At 39.6% G+C, this 13338-nt stretch overlaps 1 protein-coding gene across 1 annotated transcript in view; it reads left to right on the top strand.

The window, feature by feature from the left end:
* The first annotated feature begins 2749 nt into the window (after positions 1-2749).
* Positions 2750-13338, top strand: part of NAA25 (N(alpha)-acetyltransferase 25, NatB auxiliary subunit) — a 25887-nt gene continuing 15298 nt past the window's right edge. The window contains exons 1-10 of the mRNA XM_009996810.1: positions 2750-2830; positions 3730-3868; positions 6092-6210; positions 8062-8136; positions 8914-9021; positions 9471-9549; positions 10082-10193; positions 11284-11373; positions 11724-11893; positions 12632-12744. Of these exons, the coding sequence (XP_009995112.1) occupies positions 2771-2830; positions 3730-3868; positions 6092-6210; positions 8062-8136; positions 8914-9021; positions 9471-9549; positions 10082-10193; positions 11284-11373; positions 11724-11893; positions 12632-12744 (1065 nt within the window). The 5' untranslated portion in view covers positions 2750-2770. The remainder of the gene's footprint in view (positions 2831-3729; positions 3869-6091; positions 6211-8061; positions 8137-8913; positions 9022-9470; positions 9550-10081; positions 10194-11283; positions 11374-11723; positions 11894-12631; positions 12745-13338) is intronic.

The following is a 13338-nucleotide window of genomic DNA, read 5'->3' as shown; positions in this document are numbered from 1 at the left end:
CAGGTGTGGAGGGGCTGGTGCTGACGGGAGGTCCCTCTGCAGCTGGGGTGGTGGTTCCTCTGCCTCTTCTCGGACGGGGTAACTTTGGTGTTTTCTCCTGCGAAGGAGTTAGAAATGGATTAATTCATAAAAGGGACAAGAGCAGTCGCAGAAACCTGCAAGTTTTGTTGAGGTGTTGTGTGCAATGAAATCTGGGAGACAAGAGTGAAGTAGTGAGAAGGAGACGCTCTGGTTAAGAAACCTCTTGTATTAAGTTGTCTGCGAGAATTTCCAGGGGTATTACATACACTTGGGATTGCTTAAGAGGCTGCAGACACACTTGTCTCTGTTTATGCAAATACAGAGAAAGAGAAAAGAAAAACGCTTCCCCAGGCTACAATGTCACTTCTTCCCTAAAATTAAAGATTGGGTAGAGATTTCGAAAAATGCTCTCAACTGTTTTCAACACCAGAAGAAAAATCTCTTGCTGCAAACATGTGGAGAGCTGCCCTCATTTGTGATGAATGTGCTTTGCCTCTCAGGCAGTGAGGATGCTGTGGGAAAGACTTGCATCCATGATGAGTCCCAGTGAACTGGAGAGAGATGGTTTTGTTTAATGAAAAGTGGAAACACTGTCTTAAAGTTCACTGCGTAATTATTAGCACAGCTGTGCAGTTTGTCTCTGTGTAAGTATTGTAAGTTTTTCCCTTGGTTTTCCTTAGTTTTAGCCATGATTACCATTTTCATTAGTGCACAGTTATTTGTGTTACAACCTGTATAGCATCTGAAATGTTCTTAAAAGAAAAAGCTTGGTAAAATCAACCAGTATTAAAGCAGACGATGTTGAGGTGCATTTCATTGTGTTCATTTCAGAGAGTATAGCTATTGGGAAGCGAGCTCTACAATAGCTTTCTGCTAGTTTTGGAGGGGATTATCTGCATTGTAAGATTTGAATTTAGGCTTTAGTGCTGCAGAACCTGTGATAAAGTGTGTGTCCTTAAAGAGGGAACTGCAGAACTCGCATCAGTCTTCAACTGGAGACGTGCAGTGTGAGGTCAAAGGTCTGATTCTTGACTTAAAGCAGTGCCTTTCAGTTGGCACCCTGGGCCGTGGTTACTCGACAGCTGTGTTTATCTTTCATCTTGATTTGTTCTCCCCTCACCTGAAGGTTCATGTGCTACATTTCCAGCCACTGAACATCTCCACCTACAGACTTGCAACTAATATAAGCTTAAGTTTATTTTTCTTTACTTTGAATTCCTTTGGAAGTTGCCAACTACTTTCACTTCCAACAAGCTTGTTGTCAGCAAAATACAATCTTTTTATTCTGCTGCAGTTTAGAGAGGTTTGTGGTTTATTTGATTTGCTGTAGGAGACCTGAAGCAGAGATCTTATCAACACAGCTAAACAACCCAAGGCAGGCAGTGCAGTATGACAGATAATTTGTGTGTAAGTGAACCAGGGAAAACAGCTCCTTAAATCAGGAAGTCTCTGCTCATGTATGAAGAGATCGCCAGGCTGTTCCATGGTTTTGATTCCCCTTCACTGAGAAATCCCTGCTTAAGTTTTAATGTTAAAGGTGATGCACAGGTTCTCATAAATTGAAGTAGCCATCTGACCCATGCGAAGACAATATACTACAGCTTCAAACTATCTTTTATGCAGTAACATTTGTGTTTAGTTAATATAGGCAGCCTGTCTCCTTTGAGGTTCTGTCTCTATGGTCTCAGGAGCCCAATTAGCTCTACCTTAAAACTGCAGCACTTACTTGGCCATGGAAGCAAATGTTAAAGCAGCTGAATATAAATCTCATTACTGTAGATGCACACTTTGTACCATATAGCAAGGAATCCCTAAAGGTCACCTCTCTACTTGCTAAGAGAGTTATCTCTCATAATGAGAACTGCAGTCTTGATGAGAAAAAGATGTGTAATATGATTTCAGTTAACTGGCATTAGCTCTGTTGGCAGTTTGGTAGGAGGAGGCCAGAACAGAGCAGACCCTTCCCTGGCATGGCAGGTGCAGTTAAGCTTTCCTGCTAGTTTTTTATTAGTATTTTTGAGGGAGGGCAAGAAGACGGGGGTTGTGTTCTAATTTAACATTGCTTGTTTGTAAAATTACAAGGTGGAAGCTGAAAACTAGAAAGCTGAGCTGAAAAAATAAGAAAACAGTCTCAAGACGGATTTTCTACAGCTGAAGTTGTACTAGATAGTGGGATATCCCCCGAGGAAATAGATGTTTTTCTCTTTAAAACCAGTAAGAAAGCATAGTGATACTCTGCTAGGGCACAGATTTGCTCTGCCTGAAGTATGGGTTGTGTGGACAGGTAGATGTTAATGCTTCAATAGATTGTGAGTGCTTAGTTTCTAACCTGCTTCCTGGTAAAAGTTATTGAAAGTCTCCCAGAGGCACACCACGTTAATTTCTATTGTTACTGAACCAAAGAGCTTAAGCTCCATTGCTAGCAAAGAGCTGTTGCTGCAGATCCCACTCTATTATACATTTCTTTTGTTGTTGTAATGATCTATGCAGAGTCATTACAAAAGCTTGGTGGTTTAAACCACTGAAACTAGTACAGTGAGGTGAATATACTTCACCTACAAAATGTCATGTTTCCTGAATGTTTGGCTTTTGTAGTAATTGTACAATGAAAACAGGGTTTGCACTACTGACCTAACAGCACATACTCCACAGTAAAATTAGAGGTAGCTTTCCAGAATGGCCTTGTGTTCTGATGTAATACAATATATGTTGTTCTCATGCAGATTACCTCGATAATGGCAATAATAAAATGGCAATCCAGCAAGCGGATAAACTGCTCAAAAAGCACAAGGATCTTCACTGTGCAAAGGTAAGTGTGACTGGAATGGCCTTGGTTGGTGAGCGTACCTCTGAGACTTGGAGATTCACTGTGCCTTCCTAGCAGTGTCCATGATCTTCCAGGGCTCAAGTTGTTTTCTGAACTGTCTGAAACATCTCAGGCTCTTCTAATTCACACAATATCATGTTTGCCTGAAAACTTGTACAGATCCTCTTGAAGAGGTGCCTATAATTGTCTAGCTTCCTGTCATAGCCACTGCAAGCAGCCTTGGTACCTGGCCTGTGCCTTATAATGCCTCTTTTAGACCTAAGGTTGATGTACCCATCTGTGGTGTTTGAATCCAAAACATTTACTTGGGCCATGTAGTCCTTATTAAAACATAACAAGGCAATTTTGGAGACATTTGATGTTAAGCTTCTTGTTCACTGTTCTCCTTGCTGTGCCCCTTTTGAAGGGAAAGGACTTATGTTCCTTGGTTTTCTGAAGATGACTGTCTTTCTACTTCTCTCTTTTCCCTGTGGGTTTACCTCTAAAGTTCTTAGTTTCTATATTTCGAAAGCTTCCTGAGCTGAAGTGCTTGTCATTGACCTCGATCTCATTTATATCACTTCTCTCTGGCCAGTTTTTGAAAGAAAAAAAATCAAAATAGGAAGGATTGGTTAGTCTTGAGTCTGCAGGTAGGGAAAACTAATTGATAGCTGATGCATGTTTGAGAGCAACCTGCATGTTTGTCAAGAAATGCAAAGCCATGGCATTTGATGCAGCTTGTGTCTGGAAGTTTCCTTCTACAGTCATGTGGATTAGAAACTTAACAAAACCTGAAGTTCCATACAAGTGGTTGGGCAAAGCATCTCCTAGCCAGGGATGAGAGGGCTTTCACTGGTGCCTGCTAACTGTGTTTAACAGCTGCCTCTGTGTTGTGTCAATAGGTTCTAAAGGCAATTGGCTTGCAGAGAACTGGCAAGCAAGATGAAGCGTATGCTCTGGCACAAGAAGTAGCAGCACTTGAACCCACAGATGATAATTCCTTGCAAGCACTAACTATTCTTTACCGGGAAATGCACAGACGTAAGCTTTTTCCTTTGCCTCTAAAAAACTATCATTATTTATGTTCTTCCAGAAGTGCATGTGACCCACAGTTTCATAGGAGACATGCAAAGTCCATGGATCACATATAGGTTTGTTATTAAGAGACTCAGCGAATGTAAGTGACACCTGCTTTAAGGTGCTTTTAAGGCTCTGGTGGTCACTGTAAAGTGAAGAACCTTGTTTGGGCTTCTCTCCTTAACATTATTGTGTACACAGTTCCTAAATGAGTGGCATGATAACAGTTGTCCGTCGTGATCAACTGATAAGTTCACTTTTTAATGAAACTACTGGAATTTGTTGTCAGTATGTGTTGTAGAGGTGACAAATTACAGTCTGTGATTTGGAGTGTGCTTAGTGCTGTGAGAAGTTTAGGCCTCAAGGAGCTGTGTGACAAACAAGGGAAATCGTGGCCTCTTGATTTGACCACAGCAACTTTTTCAGTTACTGCTCTTTGTGGTGATAAGGTATGTTTGAGTGACAGTAGAATTGTGTGTGAATTTCTGGGAGAAAACAGACCTCACATGCTGCTTATCTACAGCCCTAAGGAAGAGTTGTAGTTTTTGGCAGCTTTTTGTGGTTCTTGGTGGTAGTGGCAACGTTTACTGTTGAATTGCTGGAGCACTGATGGTGTGAAACAACTTCTGTAGAAAAGGATATTTGTTATCAGTCTGCAATACTAGAATTAATTATGCTCTCCTAGTTTATTTCCTTGTGTGTGTGTATGTATATGTACAATGTATAATTTCTTGAGTAACAGGAAACTTTTGTGCATATGTGTGACTTCAACATAAGTAAACCCTTGAAAATGTCAAAAGCCTTTCTGTGGTTCTAAACAACTTGCAGAGCATGGAGCTCAGGTTTCTAACTTAGGTTTGTAACTCAGAAAGGAAATGGTGGTTTTGGGGGACTTCCACTTTTGGTCCTGCAGGAAAACTATAATTAGATGTCTTATGTCTGTGTGTTAAGTATATACAAACTACGTGAAAGACAAATTAAATTTAGTTTTCTGATACTACACTGAGATATGATTGTATGTGTAAGGAAAAAAATCTGGAAAGATGAAAATGTAAGACAGTTCTGCATATTACAATATCATTAACTGCTTGAAAGAGTCCAGCGCAGAGCTACAAAGATGATTAAGGGAGTGGAACATCTCCCTTATGAGGAAAGGCTAAGAGAGCTAGGTCTCTTTAGCTTGGAGAAAAGGAGACTGAGGGGTGACCTCATCAATGTTTACAAATATGTAAGGGGTGAGTGTCAGGGAGATGGAGTTAGGCTTTTCTCACTGATGACCAGTGATAGGACAAGGGGTAATGGTTGCAAATTGGAGCATAGGAGGTTCAAGGTGAATATCTGAAAAAAAATTTTTACTGTAAGAGTGACAGAGCCCTGGGCCAGGCTGCCCAGGGAGGTTGTGGAGTCTCCTTCACTGGAGACATTCAAAACCCACCTGGATGCGTTCCTGTGTGATGTACTCTAGATGACCCTGCTCTGGCAGGGGGAGTTAGATTAGATGATTGTCCTGGTTTGAGCCAGGATGAAGCCAATTTTTCTTTTTTACTGATTTTTTTTTCCTTCGGTAAGCTTTCTTGTAGCTAGCAAACATTCCACTGTCTTATCAGCCTAGCAGAACACACTGTTGCTCAAACCAGGACAATGATCTTTCGAGGTCCCTTCCAACCCCTAGGATTCTATGATTCTATGATAAGTAGTCATGATAGATCTGTTACTAAAAAGTATGGTGTGAAGTACTTTACTCATTAAGAGTACTAAAATAGGCAATTCGGAAACAGCAGGATATAACATAAGTAAACCTGCGATAGTAGCAACTAATTTGTTTTTAAGCTCTGAAAATGGTCTGTGTTTTGATCCGTAACACACATGGAATAGTCAGTCTGCCAAGAGTAGAACTCTTCAATTCAATGCTCCAAAATAGATCAATTTCCCTAAGAAAAAGACTTTAGTGCTTTTGAACAGTCAGTTGTTGCTATTTACTCTAAATTTGAAGTTTGTGAGGATTTTAAATAATTTTCCTCCATTGACTACTGTTAGTAGTGCTTGGAGTCTTGGGGGAGAGAGTGCCATTTCTGTTGTTGATGAGTGTGATTACTGTTCAGAGTGTCATTGATGCTGTCTTTAGGTAGCTGTGCTTTCAGATTATTCCCAAATTTGTCTTAACTCAACCATCTGGTTTTGGTTTAGCGGAACTGGTAACTAAACTTTACGAGGCAGCTGTAAAGAAGGTTCCCAACAGTGAAGAGTACCACTCTCATCTCTTCATGGCCTATGCCAGGGTTGGAGAATACAAGAAGATGCAACAGGTATATTCAACAGTTTGTGTTCTGGTCATGTAAAGTGTCTCTTTTTATATGTATAATTGTTAGTGCCTTTTCATATTGTATGTAATCTTCCAGAAAGCTAAGCTGGGCTAATGCAGAACTAACTGTAGGTTATTTTTTACAGAAATGCTGAAAAGGAGGTGGATTATGTGAAGACAGATGTTTTCGTTACATGGGATAGGACAGCTGAGCATTTTGTGTGCATCTCTGGTCTGATAGAATATGTTGGTTATTTTAGGAAGTTTTTATCAATCTGCCTTGAACACTATGGTGGTTATATGTGAGGCATTGTATCATAAAACTTTGGAATAGATAAAAGAAGATCTAGCAAAATCTTCTGATCCAAGTTTTCAGACTATTTACTCTTCAGTTTGCTGTTATCTTTGAGTAATCTTGCCCATACTCTTATCTCTGGAATCTAACTTATAACTAGGCTTGTATTGGTTGTAATTCAGTGAAGAAAAACTAAAAAGCACTTCTTTTGAGAACCTCTTACTTTGTAGTTGTCAGAACGGTGTCAGGCTGGTTAGTTTTGTTTTCATCCCTTCTAAATTAGGTGCCTGGAAAATGCCTATAAATGGAAGATTCTTTTAAAAGCAGGCATGCTCACTCATTGATATAAAAAGGCACAGAGAGCCAAGTAAATGAGTCCTAAACTCCCTCTCATTCCCACTGTGCTAAGGTGACTTGAATATTTGTACAAGCTTCATTTAAATAACTGAAAGAATATATTGAGCAGAAGGATTGTTCTCCATTGTAGCCCAACTTTTATGCTGGGTTCAGGGTGTAGGTACAGGCTAAGTTATGAATGCACATGAAATTACAAGCCTTGTATGATAATGTAAACTTCAGGGATGACTGTCTGTTAATTGTACTCCTGTCCACAACGATGAGTGGGAAAAATGCCAGACTTGTACATACTTAACATTTATCTGCTCTTTTGTATGTTTAAAATGTCATAAAACATGTATCTAGTTATATTATCCAGAGATTGTCAGAGAGTGGGCTGTTCCATGTTTCCCTGTGCTTTGACATAAGGTGTTGGAAATGCAAAGAGCAAGTGGATACAGATTGGTTGGAAAGTGAAAATAAAGCTCAGCATTCTGGGTTGTTGCAGCTGAAAGAACTGGAAAATGAAACTTGAGACTGCAGTCAGGAAATCAGCACAAAAGTCCCTCTGTGGGAGTAGACTGGTTTATATGTAGTTTCTCAAAATTAAGATGAGATTTTGTAAGGATAAAAGTGCAGTCCATTATATGTAGACTTTGGAAATCTGTGAATAAGTGTTCCTGTGTTAAGCTAGAGAACCTTGATACTTGAGCTCTGCTTTGATACAGCCAAGCTTTCAGCTTGACGGTTGCTTAAGGGCTGCATTGCACGTATAGGTGACCTCAGGTTCCAGATATCTGAGCATGTGTATGGATGAGATGAGTGTTGAAGGGCAGCTCTGACACAAGGGAGGCAGGTGGTTCAGTGTGCCTTTTAGCATGGGCTGAGCATCCTTGTGAAAAGCAGCACTGCAAATATTCCCCTCACTCCTAAAGAATGGGTCTTCTGCTTCTTGATGTAGTTACCACTTCTAATTAAAGCTGTCATCCATTTAGGCAATTACAGACTTGCATGAAGTACTTATCTCTGAAACATTTTCACCCTCTGTTTTCTACTTTAGAGCATGTGTTAGGATGAAACAGTTCCTGGGTTGATAAAAATCCTCCCATCTAGTTGCTAATTCTGTGTTGTCTGCTGCCGTCATTGCAGCTCAGCCTGCGTTGTCTGTCATGGCAGCTCATAAGTAGACTGAGGAATGACGAAACTTTGTCTTATGTTTTTCAGGCTGGAATGGCACTTTATAAGATTGTACCCAAAAATCCTTACTATTTTTGGTCTGTGATGAGCCTAATTATGCAGGTGTGTATAGTGTTGCAAATGAGTTTGACTTGTGCTGCAGGTATAGTGCAAGCATAGAAATGTTCCAAGTTTAGAAGTATTTGAAGTTAAATGTCAACTGTTCTTCTGTGATGCTGGGAGAAGTACTGAGCCCTTCTTCAACAGCATCATTGATGTGATTCAGCATGAATGCTGTGGTATTTTTATAATGCAATTTACCTGGTTTGCCTTGCCACGGTAATACAACTTTAATTCTCTTTTCTGGTCTGTTTAGTTAGAGAGCTAATGAATAAATGCTCAGATATCTGCAGCTCCTGAGGCAGAACTGTTTCTCTCTAACTAGGTTATAAAGGCTCTAGGAGGAAATAAATGAGAGCTCTGGATGTTTGCAGAACTGCAGAAAGCCCGCAGGAGTAGACAGCAGATTCAGGCACTAATCAGACAACCTGACATAGCCAAGAAAAAATAAGCATTAATTCCATTCTCTAAAATACTGTGCCTTGGGAAACACAAATGTGTTTGTGCTACATGTTGTTGGATATTGTGTGCCCAGAAGTGTGATTCTCTGGACAATGTAATCAAGAGGGAGCTTTTCAGTATATAACTGGTTTTATTGTTGCCTAATAGAGGCAGAGCAGTTGCTCTCTGCAGGTGATAGATGGCAGCTCAGAATGTGTTGTTTCAGAGGGGTTGAAGCACCTGGGTTGTCTTTTTTTTTTTCTTCTAATATGAAAAAAGCAGTGGGTGGGACAAAACAAGAAGCTCATGAGCTATTGCATTAATTCTTTTCTTCCTTAGTCTATTTCAGCACAGGATGAAAACCTCTCAAAGACGATGTTTTTGCCACTAGCTGAGAGAATGGTGGAAAAAATGGTGAAAGAGGATAAGATTGAAGCTGAGGCTGAAGTAAGACTTGAAGATACTTTCAGTGTGATTTGAACTTTATTGAGACAAGAAATGCACTGTTAAAGGAAGCTGATAATTTTAGCAGTTTTCCAAGACAATAATCAGTAGTGTTCTGGAGTTAAATGTGAATGTAGCAGGACAGAATGAAAACCAAGAGCAGGGGGTTGAGAGGGATCGGGAAGAGTGTGGCCAAGGAAATTTTCTGGCCTTTGATTTGACTGATGAAGTACTTGGGTTTGTTCCCTGGGAGGCCCCAAGAGAAACTTCAGAACTGAGAATGGAAAAAAGACCTAAATTCCTCAATGCTCCACCCTCTGGGTTGCTAAAGATAGCTTTGCAGTCCTGGCTATCTCCTATTTCTGATGACAGTAACACAAGCCACTGTTTTTTGGCACACCTGTATATTGTTTTACTAGCAAATTTCATTGCAGTCTAATTTTTCTTTTAAGGTTGAACTGTACTACATGATTCTGGAACGTTTGGAGAAGTATAAGGAAGCCTTGGATGTCGTGAGAGGAAAACTAGGGGGTAACTTATTCTGTCCATTAATAATCACAGTTGTGTAGAGGACAAGCAGTTCTCCTTTGCTTCAGGTTTGTCCACTAGTTACCAAAAAAAAAAAGGAATGTAAGAAGCCTGACTCTTAGAATCAGTTTCAAATATTGATGCAAACTTTGGAGATGCTCTGGTGCAAACTGGCTTTGCCCACCTGCTTATACTATGAAGTATTATTCTGTAGTGAACTCACAGCAGGATGCCTAGTAGGAGAAAATGATAGCAGGTTAGTTTGTTGCAAGTGCCATCTTAAAACAAAAAGAAAAAGTCTTTCCTAATATTCTACGTTTTTGTGGACTCTTTCTGGAGATAAAAATGCACTTGCAGTGTTCAGGAATTGGGATATGAAGGTTTCTATAGCAAGTCTTTCTATCCTTCAAGTGCCTCTCTTCTGTTCTCTCACAGTTACTGTTTTGCATCCTTGGCTATAATAAGAAGCTTTGTGCAGAAAGTAGAGAAGGAAATGCATTAATTAAATCAACTTGCCCTTCTGTTTTTAATTTAGAGAAGCTGACAAGTGAGCTCCAAAGCCGTGAGAACAAGTGTATGGCGATGTACAAGAAGCTGTGTAGGTGGCCAGAGTGCAACGCACTGTCGAGAAGACTGCTGCTGAAAAAGTGAGATGGTATTTCTGCAGTACTGCTGAAAAACTGAAGGAAAATGCTGGGCTGGTTGTAAATTGCCTTGTTGAGTGGCTTTTGTAAATGGTGCTTAAAATAGAACATCAAGGGATCTCAAAGCATTTCCAAACTTTCACACTCCAAAGCCTGAGGACAAGAGCAGCAGAATGGAATGTTAAAGGGACATGGTGAAGGTCACAGGGAGCATCAGTGTCAGAACTGTAGTTGCTTATTGGTGAAGTTGGACTTTAGTGACACATTAATGTGATAGAATTTTGTTTACTTCCTTTTTTCTAAAGGCTGTGCTCAATGTCCAGCTCTTAACTTTTATGGTGGAAGAGGGAGAACTGCATTTACACTTAATTTTCTGGAACTTCATTTCTTTCACTTGGCCAGACTTCATCCTGGGAAATTAATGCTTTGAACAGATGCATCAGGAGAGAGTATTAGTGTGATCACATCTGCCTCTTGGAACTGTCCAGAGAGATTTGCTGTATGCTCTTTGTATTTAGCTAATCTTAAGTTAAATACAGAGGCTTGAAGATTAGAAGGTTCTGTCTGCATCCACTGTCCACAGGGACAGCAAAATGTTTCCTTTCTAAATAAGTTGTTCCTGATACTTATTTTTTGTTAAGTATATTTGCAGTGGGAAAAAAAGGAGAAAATAAGCATCTGCTTTACAGGACACTTGAACAGAATATTGACAACACGTAGAATTAATACAATTTTCAGCTTTGCCTCTTTGTATTTGGCATCTCCTGTTCTATACTCTTAAATTAATCTGAACCTGGGCAGTAGAAGCTTCTGCTTTAGCATTTTATGGGAATATTGGTGAGCTCTGATTGGAGTGCAAATGTTAAGAGGAGAATTTGTAGCTTGTCGATTCTGCATTGAAATTGTTTCCTTTAATACATTTAGGGAAGTTCAAGATGATAGCATTCTTAAGCTGTGAGACCTTTTCCAGGAGAAAATGTGTTTATTGCAGTTAATATGAATACATGCTATTCCTTAAATTCAGCAGTTTTAGAAGTGAGTTCCTGTTTTGGCAGTTCCCTAAACTTTGTTCTGTGCCCGATTTTTGTTTCAGCTCAGATGATTGGCAGTTTTATATCACTTACTTTGATTCAGTGTTTCAACTCATTGATGAATCCTGGACACCTCCAGCAGAAGAAGAGCAGTAAGTTCACAGTTTTGCTGTGGGTTTGTTTTTCCTTTGTGCTACAGCAAATTGTTTGCATTTATATATTCAGTGGGGCACTGTCTGTGTCTTTGGGAATCTTCTTGACATCAGACCCCAAATGATGTGTTGTCCCTACTTTATTTTGGAGGTTGGCAGTAGTTTATTAGAAACAGCTGTAGAAATAGTGGTTTGTACACTACAGAACTGTTCTAGTTTGTATTTTTCATGGTGTTTTAGTTAGAGAATCCATCATGCCAGACTGAGTATCCTGTGAGTATGCTGAGCATTTTATCAATGCCCTAGCAATGGGAAACATCTAAGAACCTTTTGCCTCTTTAATTGCACAGCTCTTTGGAAGGAGAGGTACATTATTCCATAGAGCAAGCTGTGAAATTTATAGAAGAGAGGATAACAGAAGAATCTAAGAGCTCACGGCCACTTCGAGGACCATATTTAGCTAAACTGGAGCTGATCAGACGTTTGCGACACAGAGGTTGCAATGATGAATATAAATTAGGTAAGAGCCCCTAACTGGATGATAAATTAATCTTCTGGAGAGAGCACAAACTTGGAACAAGTCCTTTGCTGCATCAATGTCTGTTGTGAAAACGTATGTGCTGTTGTCTGTATGTAAAGCATAAGAAGATGAGCCTTCAAGAAAGGCAGGTAGTTCCAGCTTGCTCCAGGGCTTGTAAAAGCAAGCATGGAGACTTTCAGAAGGAGCTGTGGGATCTAGGAGCACAGTCACTGACACTGTAATGAACTGTGTTCCTGATGTACTGCTTTTGAACAGAGTCCTGTGGGTATGCTGTAATCTGTGGATGTTTTCTTGTTTAGGTTTTTTGGAAGTAGTACCAGGTGTTGCTTTTTTTAAAACTTGCATTTAAAAATTGTGTTTAGGGAATCAGTTTAGGAGAGAATGTGATCAGAGCACCATTTGTGCTTCTTTCTAGTTCCTTTTGTGTTTCCATCCCAAAATAAGGTACTGTTAGATAAGCAGAGGCTGTGTATGCATGTCTGTTATGCAGAGCTCTTATCTGCCAAAGGAGCTTGAATGGAGGCTTTTTTATGTATCCTTGGTTGCCAAAGACTTTGAAGCTCTGTTAAAATCTGCAGTAGTTCAGCTATCTGTGTTCTAACTCTCTGTGTGATCTTAAAGAGAAAGAAAAAGCATTAACAAAGATTTCTCATAGTGATTTTACAGATTCAGCTTTTACTGGAGTGTATTAAAAAGATGAACTGGTCCTTTTTCTAGGTGATCCAGAAGAACTAATGTTCCAATACTTCAAAAAATTTGGGGACAAGCCCTGCTGTTTTACTGATCTCAGAGTATTTGTGGATCTCCTCCCATCCAGCCAGTACACAAAGGTAGGGGAAGATAAAGAAGTGGTGGCAGGAACTGCAGCACTTGTTTGCACTCTGATCCCATTATCATAAAATACTAAAAGATTGGAAACATCAAATTTTTACCTTCTGTTTGAAATTCAGAAAACTTTGCAGTGTAGAAAATATAATTAACATCTGAATATACACTGAGCAGTTTCATTCAGAGGTTGTTTTTTTTTCTGAAGGCTAAAAACTTAAGTTTGCTTCTTTAGATTCTCGGCCCCAGATGGAGTGTTCATTTGGCTTTATTAATTATAACTTTAAGATGTCAAGGTGTTTTGAGACAGTCTTAGTTAAATTATTGTATGGAAAATGACAACCCCGTAATGCTGATGAAAATGACAAGATACCAGCTCATATCTTGTAATGAAAAGCTCCCTAGGAATTGTAGTTCAACTGATAAGCTACCTAATTAGCTCATTTTTAAATGAGTGATCTCTCATCACTTTTGTTAGTAGATCACAGCTTACAAAATGGAGTAATGTGAAAACAGTAGAGACACCACCCTGTTCATTCAGTTGCTGTTTTCATTGCTATGCACTGTAACTTCTGTTCTCCAAAGACATCCTCCTCTTT

The sequence above is a fragment of the Chaetura pelagica genome, unplaced genomic scaffold (assembly GCF_000747805.2).
Source record: "Chaetura pelagica isolate M959 unplaced genomic scaffold, ChaPel_1.0 scaffold294, whole genome shotgun sequence".
NCBI classification, from domain to species: domain Eukaryota; kingdom Metazoa; phylum Chordata; class Aves; order Apodiformes; family Apodidae; genus Chaetura; species Chaetura pelagica.
Note: the sequence above shows the minus strand (reverse complement) of the source record. Positions and strands in the feature narration are given on the sequence as shown.